This window comes from Artibeus jamaicensis, unplaced genomic scaffold, assembly GCF_021234435.1.
Source record: "Artibeus jamaicensis isolate MK-2021 breed Jamaican fruit bat unplaced genomic scaffold, CSHL_Jam_final scaffold_1283, whole genome shotgun sequence".
Taxonomy (NCBI): domain Eukaryota; kingdom Metazoa; phylum Chordata; class Mammalia; order Chiroptera; family Phyllostomidae; genus Artibeus; species Artibeus jamaicensis.
This window is the reverse complement of record NW_026522028.1, coordinates 1275059-1286410: the sequence shown is the minus strand read 5'-3', so window position 1 is coordinate 1286410 and position 11352 is coordinate 1275059. Positions and strand designations below refer to the sequence as shown.

Here is an 11352-nt window from a genome sequence, read left to right as displayed (position 1 = left end):
TAAAATACCACTCAGAAGTTTCAAGTAAAGTTCACTTTCCCTGATGTTTGAAGACGTCCTTTCTGCATATTTTCCTAAGGGAATGGAAACTTTCCCACACACAAAAACACTGCGTATGAACGTTTATGGACTTCATTTTTAATACCTAAAACCTGGAAGTGAAGCAAGTGTCATTCAGAGAGGATTGGATAAGACTCTGTGATCTATATGATGGTGCACTGTATTACAATTAAAAAAATGGACAAGTGACACGTTCCAGCTTGGACCAAACTTAAGATAATAATAGTGAATTTTAAAATGACCATCTTTAAGCCAACATGATCTACTGTACAGTTTCACTTATATGGAAAGCTCAATGGTACAAAATTATATAGGTATATGTGTTTGTGTGTTTAGTGCAATCTTTCTAAGTGCTAATTTATCTTTGTCAGTTGATGCTTTGGAGACACTTATATGTTGCAATACGTTAGATTTTATTTATTACTTATACAACTTCAACTTCTGGTGAAGATGGACTACATGCGACCGGATTTAACCACTTCTCTGGAACAAGTATAAAGACAAATAATCTATATGATGATGATATTCAATATTGGGCATCAGGCCACAAAAGACAGTGATCGCTGGGAGAGGTAAAACAAAGGATGTAAGCCCATAATTACTGCAGATCCTGCTTGAAGCACAGGTGGAGGCTGGGGTTTCCTCTGAGTTGAGGAGATAAGATTGAGAGTCTGGGGAGGAATAGGCAGCAAGGTTTCGTGAGAGACAGCACAGGAGATGAGAAAGCTCCACAGGGAAAGGAAAGAGCAGCCCACACAAGGCTGCGAGTCCTTCCTGGTAGAGTGAGAAATCATAATTCATGAGACATCAGGCGGAGTACTCAGAAGTGTTCGATTCAGCATTGTGGTAACATCAGCCATGGTTAACGCTGTTCTGGTCCCAGGTCACAAAGCTTGAAATCAAGAACTGAAAGGATTACTTTGTTTCTAAGTAACTGAATCCCAAGTCAAAACAGCTTGAGAATATTTGTGTATTCAGAATTTTAGAAATGATCATTTCTTCTGGACAAGGGTGAGAAAAAGTAAAATCATGATTTCACAATGTCTCAAGTCCATTCAACTATTACCAGGTATGCAAAGAAGCATGGAAATATAATCAATTGTTAGGAGAAAACTAATTGATCTATCTGTCTAAACTGGAAATGATAGAATCAGTAGACACCCAGATATAACAGTATTTTATTTTTTCAAGAAACGGAAAAAACAGATTAAACTGATTAGAGATGTAGACCATATAAAAAGCCCCAAAATTAACTTCAAGAGGCAAAAACTATAACATCTGAGACTACACACACACACACACACACACACACACACACACAGAGAGACACGCGCGCGCACACACGTTTTCAATACTGAAAGAATACAAAATATTAGTGAACCCATGTATATGAAAATGAACTAAATGTATTATTATAGCATATCTATATACGGAAAAAGAACTAGAATTAGCTTTAAAATGATATGTACCCAATGGTAATTGCGTTCACCTTTGAGAGGCAGCATTTCTGAGTTATAAAGAGGGACATATACGTATATCAGTTCTCCGTCTTGTTAGAGTGCCTTGTAACAAGTACATCTGCACTTATCTTCGTAATTAAAATATGTAAATAAGCCAGAAAACAGAAACAGGAGAGGTGTTGTAACCAGAAAAAGTTACTGCTAAATGATGTAACAAAGCCTGAAACATGAACAGTGTGATACAATAAAAGTTAATTTTTCTATGTGGCTTGGTAGATATTCTGTGCTAACAGGTGACATGGGGCCTGACAGCTTGCTTGTAGGTCAACTGCAAAAACGTTATTTTCGTGTTTACTGCTTAATGCAATTACAATGTGGAAGGTGGGAAAGTGGATGTCAAATGTTTTGGCCTGGAATTGACAAATAGTGTTTCTGTTCACAGATCACTGGCAAGGGCTGGCCATAGCAGCCTTCCCAACTGTGAATGAACTTGGTACTATAGTTTCCCCGTGGGCCCAGGAAGGAAAGGAAAACAAGATGGGGTGAGCATTTGCAGTCTCCCCCACAAATTGTTATAAATAGGTGCCTAATATAATGTTGATGTTAGAATTTTGTGACAACCACCCTCTTTATTTCCTGGTGGAGTTGCCAAGGAGGCCAAATTGCCTTGTGATTCTACAAAGTTTTTGAGATCGTGCTATGGGACGGTTGTTCACAAACTTGGTCTCACGTCCACCTTTCTAAAGGATCCTATGAAATATCCGCTGGGAAGGCTACCTACTGCACCCCGTAGTAGCTTTCTTCATTGACCTAAGCAATAACTTGTAAAATCTGAATAGGATAAGAACTTTTCTTCTTCATTGGGCTGCCTGGGAAAATAAAAACCTATGGGTGTCTGCCACCTTCAAGATGATGAAAGACTGACTAGTGTGGGTGCCTTTAGGCACAAGGAAAAACCAGCATTTCCCCTTGAACCAGTAGCTAGACAAGAGGCTGTAGAAGGTCACTGAATTGTTGTTAAGCTTGCTGACCAAAGATGGCATGCCTGTCAAGAAACTCTCTTTCACCCTTGGAAAAAAAAAACCTCCAGGGATCTTAGGAAGTTAATCCTTACTAAATGTTTCCTAAATGACGATTTCCATGTTCTTGAATCTTCCTTCAAATATCACTTACGTGGGAGGTTTGGGTCATTAACTACATAGGTAACCTCATATTTGCATGTGTTCAGTGGCCAGACTCAATATCAAAAAAAAAAAAAAAAAACTGAAAAGAAAAGAAGGGGCTCATTACAATTCCAATGGAAACATCAGAGTAGCTTGAAAACCTGCTCACCAGCTTCAACTTTCTATCTGCAAGATTAGTGAGTTCTAGGATGTATCAGTGTATATTCACCAGGACTTAGGCGAAACATTCTGAGAATGTGGTGGAAATGTCCAGGGGGTGGACACCTTTGAATTTCAATGTCAAAGTTACTTTTCTGTGGAACAGGACCTTGCTATATCAGGGCTACATGGTGAGGGATGGGGCTACGAGGGAATTAGAATGCTGTCAGTCAGAAGGGGGGCAGTTGATTTTTGTCCTGTTTCTACTACCACTGGATTCAAGGTGCAGGTTTCAGAGGAAGATTAGAGTCAACCAGCAGATCAGGTTCCAGTTTGGATAAGAGTGTACCCTGGGGAAGGCCTAAGGGAGGGGCACTATAATGTAGACAGAGCTGAAGTGAGACAAAACTGCCAGTCTCTAGGCAGAGCTCGCTTCCGAAGGAACCCTGGGGCTTACGGTGAACACCCCCAGTTTAATGAAGCCCACACAGAATGGCTGAATTGTATTTCTTCTTTCAATCTTCCTTCCTTAAATCCACCTTAAGTTCCTTGCTACAACACGCTTATTTTTATATCCTAAGTGGCATTAACAAATAATGATAAGGGAAATAAATGAGGAGACTGAAGGTCTGACTCAGACTGGGAAGAGTGAAACAGAATGGGCTGTAGATGAATTCAGAGAATAGTCCTAGTTCCAGCTCGGTCACACACAGGACAAGTGACACTGAGGACAAGCATTAAGCTCTTTGGGCTTGAGGATCTTCATATGTGATTTTCGTGTGAGAAACCTGCCTTTCCAGGACTGTTGGAATATGTTGAACTCCAAAAAGCACAAGGTACAAGTGTCTGGTGTGTGTAAAACATTAATGGGTGAGAAGTTTTACCAAGACTATGTTAATTCCCAATCCTACTACCCTCATCTGTGTATAAGTGTGTGTGTGAGTGGGTTTTCCAGACCTAGGATTTCTTAGAAAACCTAAGTGCTATAGGGCATAGCTTGTCAAGTCTAGTGTTAGCTTATTGGACCAAAGTCTTCGTCGGCAAGTAGACTTTTGTAAAATCTTCTCCTCAGTGTTTATGTTCTTCAGTTTGGGGTGTGGGAATGTCCTCCCCAGCTGCATGGAAATAAAATTTCCCAGAATTTGTGTCAAGAACCAGCTCCTCACTTCCCTCCCAGCTGACCTTTATAGGGGATCAGAATATTTCGCCACCATGTACGTCTCATCCGTATATTGCTTATTTTCAGTTAAAGGTACCTGAGAAACAACTCTTGTGGGAGGAACAATCTCACCCTCCTTTGTCCCCCTGAAAACAGAATATAAATCTCCCACGTGAAAGTTGCCCTCCCCATGCCAAGAGGACAGAAGGCGTCTTTATCCGTGGATAACGGGGATTTAGGGACTAGAAGCCCTGTATAAACAAACCTTGTTACTTCTTCACCAACTTACCCTAAACCCAAACTCCTTTACCTTATCAATTCTTCAAATCATTTGTTTGAAATATATAAATGTTCCCCTCTTCAATCACTTCTTTGAGTCTCTTATGTCTGTGTTATTCCCATACCTGCCTCCATAATTCAATTAGTTTCTCTCCCACTAGTTTTTATTACGGGGATTCGTAGGCAAGATACTAGAAGGTTAGTATTGAGAATTATTTTTTTCTCCCCTGTATCTTCCAGTGTAACACCGCTCCCCTTTTCCTTCATCTGTCCCAAACCAAAAATCTAGCCTTTTAAAAACATTTGCAAATTTATACTAAGTAAAGCTTCCTTAAGTTTTCCTTGGAATAAAGAGGGCCCTGACTCTCCTAGGCTGTGGCACAGTGCCATCCCAGTTGTTTAAGGGAGTTTATTAATCTCAAGGGAATATCATCTGTGTTTCTCTGAAACTCCTGACACATGATGCGTGTAAATGAAACAACTACTTTGTGCGCTGAATTCCAATTGCACTGGCACAGGAAGGCAGGACAACTTCCATTCCAGTAACAGGTAAGAATTTGTGTCTGATTTACTTGGGATCCAAAAGTAAGAGTTAACAGCAGGTATAACACGCCAGACTTTGGGTTTCAACCCTGAGAGACACAATCTAGGTCTGCTCCCTGCTCACAAGGCCATCAGCCAGTTTAATGTAAAGTCACCTCCCACTGAAGGACTTGAAGTGTCCCAAAGCCCCAAACTGTCATGCCTTACTCTATTAACACTTAGTCTCATAAGTGTCTACCTACGTACTCAAACCTTCCTTTTACTTCTCCTTTGGATACGAGAAGATCACACCATGTTCTTAAAGGATTATTGCTTTGCTCTGTTACAAGTCAATGAACAAGTCCTAATTCCTTAAACCCTAGCATTCCCAGTACTGGAGCCCTGTTTCCAAGAGGAAGGTGTTCAATGAAATTTTCAGGGATTAATGAACCAGAGAGCACGAGATCTAATTTCTTAAGATTTATTTCTTGTACATTCTTTGAAAAGCTAGGCAAATGCAAGTACTTATCACTAAATTTTATACAACAACAACTAAAAAGCTTATGAAAGATCTGAATATCAATTAGATTTGTTTCTACTTTTCCCGATTGATCCCAACTTCTTAAAGCTCTTTTTTTTTTTTTTTTTTTTTTTTTTTTACCTATACGGGGACATGGCTATCACAATACGATACTTTTTTTCTTTCCAGATCACAACGAAAGATGGGTGGTTTTACATTTTGTTTTCAAAAACAACCATACTCTTACTGCAAAAGCTCCTTAAAGCATCGCATAGGTGAGGTGTCATTCATAAACTCAAGAGACTTTAAAACTGATTCAATCTATACTAAAAACCCAGTAATTTGAATAGTACCCGTTACCAAAAACAAATGAACTGATTTTCAAGGTACACATACCAAAGAGAGACACGGGCATACACCTTTCAGCACTCTCACTGACCTAAATTCTATCTATGAACGTGAGATGCCTCTTCAAACAATGCATGAGGAAACTATGCTTGACTTCCATAGGCACAGGTGGACCAGCCAGCCTTGGCCTTAGAACTAGGAGAGACCATGGTAATCGATAGCCGCTGTGGCAACTCTGCCCTGAGATCTCTCTTGTTCTTCCTCAAACGCCTCCTTATACTGAGATGTGAAAGAACTTGGGTCAGACCCATAAATCTTGGCCAGATACTTTAAGACTTGCATCTTGGTGGTTTCAGCGTGGGTCCTGGGGCCCCACAGGAATTCAAATTGTGCAGGATCACTGTTGGCCACCTGCTGGTACTTCAGGTATTCCTCCTCCACGAAGTGTTTGGTGATGAGACACCCGGGATCTCCAAAGATGTCGTGCTTCTTCCCAGGATATAACTTCACCACATTCAGAATTTTCCAGACTTCCTCTTCAGTGGCACGGTTGCCTTTCATGAAGATAGCCCCCAGGACAAGTATCAGGATGCCAGTCTTGGGCACGCCCTTTTCACCATGCAGCATCCCATCATAGGTGAGGCCCAATTTGATGACGATGGCATAGCAGTGCTGGATGGGATCCACTTCCTTCACATCAAGGCCAAAGATCATCTCCATGCGCTCAGAGGCTTGCAGCAAGATGTCAGCGAAGTGGTCTTGATACTCTTCACTGACGATTGTCAGCATTTCTGCCTTGGTTATTGGCTCTTTCTCCCGATACTTGACCAGCAGGAAATCCACCAAAGAAGACACCCTTTCATCCAGAGCCTCTAGGGTCACTTCCCGTGAGGTGCTACCCACCTCCTCCTGGCTACTGGACTCCTCACCAGATTTGCTTGATGAGGCGTCTGTGGTGACAACTGAGGAGGAGAAGAAACTCTGAGGACTCTCAGGACTACCGGGGATACCAGCAGCAGGAGCCTCATTCAAGCTGCCAAACATGGGAGGGTGGGGGGAGAGACAGGCCCTCTCTACAGCCTCTGGTGCGTGTGCAGCCTCCAGGCCTGGGGTCTCGCTGCGGCTCTGAAGGGGCTGGTTGGGTGAGCGCTGTGGATTCTTCTGATGAAAAGCCATGACGAGTCTTGTAGGTGGTAGCAATCAGGAGTGTGAACAGGAAGGCAGTGGGGAATCACTGCCTAAGGGAAAGAAGAAAGATGTGAGTGACCTCAACTGCTAAGCTCAATGGTGGTGGCTCTAGTAAAAGCCACCTGCGATGGACCTCTCCAGACAGCAGGCCTACACCTGACCTCCAGGTTGCTCTGTCCCCCTAGCACAAGGAGGAGAAATGCTCAATTCTCTTCAAGGTGCAGCCGGCCAAGCCAGGCTGAGAATTCTCAGGGATGACAGTAGGCAGGTAGGTCAGGCAGGTATCACCGTGCCCAGTAGAGCCACTTGTGTTCTGACAAGTGTGGTCCCTTCAGTGCCCACTCAGGTTTATTACCAAAGAATTCATAGGGCCCGTGTCATCTCCCCCCATGCTAAATAAGGCTGTCTCCCAGGACAAAGTCATACCTCCTTTCAGTCATTTTTCTGTCTCCCGATGGATACCTGGACTGGCTAGTCACCCTATCCACTGCTGATCTCAACCTGGCCACTTTGAGACCAAAACTGCCATTCTCCTAGACCCCAGGGTATGAAGTGAGGTGTTAAGACCAGTAGTCATCCACAGAATCAAACAAAACAGAAACAGACTCACTGATACAGTGCACGGAGTGATAGTTGCCACAGGGGAGGCAGGATGGGGGACAGGTGATAAGGGCACGGGATTCGCAAGTATAGCTTGGTAGTTAGTTAGAAAAGTGTCACGGAAATGTACAGTATAGCATAGGTAATGTAGTCAGTAACACTGTAATAACTATGTAGGGTATCAGGTGGGGTACTGGATATATCCAGGCGGGGGGGGGGGGGCACTGTTAAGTACAGGATTGTCCAAACACAGTGTACGACACCTCAAACTAATACAAAATAACCCTGATTATAAAATTTAATTGAAATAAATAAAATACATGAGTTAAAAAGGAGGATGCTGGAATTTGGGTCAGAAGTCAGAGCAATGTGATGCTAGAGACAGAGTTTATAATGCTGCTGCCAACACAGAGGATGCCAGTAGCCTTTGGAAGCTGGAGGTGACAAAGAACAGATTCTCTCCTGGAGCCTCCACAAGGAAGCAGCCCTCCAGTCATGTTGGTTTGAGCCCAAGACTCATTTTGGACTTCTGTTTTGGAAGCCACTAAGTTTGTGTTAATTTGTTAGAGCACCAATAAGAAACTAGTAACTGGTCGTACTTCCTTGCTTTTGTGGCAAAATACTTTCAAAAAATTTAAAAAACAATGACTGTTATACAGAAATGAAAGAAAGTGCAAGCTAGAGATTCTTTAACTTCTGACACAAACAGGCAGATGTTTAACTGGTTCAGAAACAGGAGTCATGTAGAACAAATGTATTTTAAATAAGCGATATTAAAATAAAAGTTCAAATGAGCCCAAAATTTATTTTTTCATAGTAAGGTAGTAAGGAAAGTCATTTGGGCTTCTGCCAGATAGGACAGAATTTGCATGTCTGACTCCTTCCAGATAGGGTGGTGGTGGTGGTGGTGGTGGTGGTGATAAAAAATGTGCCAGAGGGCTCAAGCCTGAGCTGGTGTGTAGGGAGTCTTCACTGGAGGATATGGTCCTTCTGAAGCCGCTCCCCAGGGCCAGCCCCACAGTAGCCAAGAATTTCAATGGAGAGTGCTAGTGAGCAGGAGCTATCTACAGCAAGTGGTCCATTGAATGGCAGAGAAACTTCCCAGGGAATGGGTATCCAGGGCCTCCTACATGCTGATCTGGCAGTTGCACATTCACCCAAATATAAGCAACCAAAAAGAAGCTAAAATGGCGAGGAAAATGCTGAAGCTTTGGAATGCTGCGTTCCAAGAGCAACTTGATTTTCTCGCTTAACAACATACTGTGCCATCTGTCAAGGTCGCTGGCTACAGATCTCTCTCTTAGTAGCTGCAGCATACTCCACTGTACAGGCACCCTACAATTTAAGATACAATTTGCTTACTGACAGACAATTAGGTCATTTCAAAGCTCTCACTACAACCAAACAATATACAGTCTATGTAAATTATGCTTCAATGAAAGAGTTGCAATATGCATTCTTTTATTATTTTCTTTAAAAAGAATGGATATGCATAGAGAAAATTCTGGAAGGAAATACACCAAAATATTTACTCTGGTGGTCTCTGGAGGTGGAGGGGTTTCAAGAATGTTCTCTTTCTATGTTATTCATGGCTGTACAGTTTTAAATGTTTCTTACAAGGATGTGTTATTCTTTAAAATCAGGAAATACAAAAATACGTTGATATTGAAAACAAGTACAACTTAATTGAAAGTTCACACAGCAATAGTTTCACCGATATGTCCCGTAGAGCAGGGAATATAAATGACAGAATTAAAAAAAAAAAAAAGGGTGGGGGAACTTCATCAAATTAAAGAGAACATCTCAAGATGTTTTCAAGGAAATATCAGCAAAATGAAAAGAGAACCAACTGTGTGGGAAAATACATTTGCAAATGATACCTCAGACAAGGGTGAGATCTCCAGAGTATATAAAGAACTCACACGGTGACAATCCAGGAAGACAAATAATCCAATTAAAAAATGGGCAAAGGACTTGAACAGACACTTCTCCAAGGAGGACATAGAGAGGGCCCAGAGACATATGAAAAGATGCTCAGCATCACTAGCCATCAGAGAGATGCAAATTAAAACCACAATGAGTTACCACATCACACCTGTCAGAAAGGCCATCATAAACAAATCAGCAAACAACAAATGCTGGCGAGGTTTGGAGGAAAAGGAACCCTCGTTCAGAACTGTTGGGAATTCGGACTGGTACAGCCACTGTGGAAAACAGTATGAGATGTACTCAGAAACCTAAAAGTGGAACTGCCTTTTGACCAGGCGATTCCAGTGCTGAGATTATACCCTAACCGACCTGAAACACAAATTGAAAAAAACAAAACAAACAAACAAAAAAAACCTCTGCAGTCCAATGTTCATAGAAGCACCATTTACAAGAGCCAAGTGATCGAAACAACCTAAGTGCCCATCTTTAAATGAGTAGATCAAAAAGTATGGTAATATTTACACAATGGAATACTAGGCAGCACAAAGAAAGAAAGACCTCCTACTCTCCATGACAGCATGGATGAATCTAGAGAGAATTATGCTAAGTGAAGTGAGCCAGCTGATGAAAGACAAAAACCATATGATCTCACCTGTAAGTGGAACCTAATCAACAAAGTGAGCAAGTAAAATATAAACAGAGACATGGAAATAAAGAACTGACAGTAAGCGGAGGGGAGCAGGGGGGCAATAAAAGGGGAAAAGAGGCAAAGGGTCATCAAGAAACATGTATAAAGGACACAAGGACAAAGCCAGAGGGGGGTGAGATCCAGAGTAGAAGGTGAGGATGGCTGGAGCTTTAAGCAGTGGTGTGGGGGAAATGGTGGCAAATCTAAAAACAATTAAAAAAATAAGAAAATAATGAAGGAGAAAAAAATAAAATTGTAAATGGCAAAAATCAAAAACAAAACCTGCTAGCCACCATCATCTGAAACCTCCCAGGGATTACTACAGGGGCAGGTTAGGTATCATGGGGGCCCGTGTTCACTCAAGTAGATGGTCAGCTCTTTGTTCATACAAAATCTACACCTTGAAACTTGATAGTATATGAGATGCTTGCCCTCTGCTAACCTACAATCAATCATTCCCTTGTGCTATATATACTTCCATCCGGGGACTACTAAATATGAATTAACGGGGTGTCGCATCGACAGTTCCCCAACGTGTGACAGCAGGACAGGGCTCTGTTGAGTACATTCTGTTCTAGCGTGGGTGTCCCCATCACCTCCTTTAGGGTCCTTCCCATGACTAATTATAGGTACTGAGATCAGACATCACTTCCATAGAAGATTCATCTTCACCCACAGGACAAGGAGCAGGAACTTAAGGTGGTATCTCTGCTACTCAGTTCTCCCCAGGGCCTCCCGGGGATGACGGCAGGGCTCAGCAGAATTATTTGGGGTCCTGACTTATGGGACAGGTGTTTACTTAGCCATCACTCAAGGTCTTCACTTTGGCTACTGCTCAGTCCTCAGTCCTCAGCTTCTGACACCTAAAGCCACTCCAGAAAAAAAAAAAAAAAACTCTATTGTGTTTGAGACAGCTGAGAAGAAAGTCATGAGATGGTGCTGTCTTGGGCTCATCAGCTGGAAGTCTGGAGGGGCCTGGAACTTCTCCTGTTGTCCTGAGTTTGCCCACCACAGTAAGGCCTCACTTCTCAGTGAACACTGTGGGACAGTGATGGGTTGTCTCATAAGACTACCATGGCTTGGGATCTCCCAAGGGTTCCTTGGGACCCTGGGCAAACCCTTTTAAGTGGAGAGCGTGCCCTTCAGTCATAACTCAATAATACCTGCCAGGGCACAGGGCTCCTTCTGCTGAATAATCTATTCGGAGCACATACTTCACCTTTTGGGACTCAGAATAGCAAGGGAAGGGTGGCCCCTGGCTGCCATCCCACCCTGGG

The 11352-nt window shown here is 42.4% G+C and overlaps 1 protein-coding gene across 1 annotated transcript; it reads right to left on the bottom strand.

Annotated features, from left to right (window-relative positions):
- Nucleotides 1-5865: 5865 nt before the first annotated feature.
- LOC128625930 (melanoma-associated antigen B16-like) lies at nt 5866-6846 on the bottom strand. The gene has a single exon (XM_053655763.1). The coding sequence runs from the start codon at nt 6844-6846 to the stop codon at nt 5866-5868; it is 981 nt and encodes a 326-aa protein (XP_053511738.1).
- Between the last annotated feature and the right edge of the window lie 4506 nt (nt 6847-11352).

What these genes read in the sequence shown, in the direction of transcription:
- LOC128625930 (XM_053655763.1), bottom strand. Translation starts at nt 6,846, where the DNA reads ATGGCTTTTCATCAGAAGAATCCACAGCGCTCACCCAACCAGCCCCTT.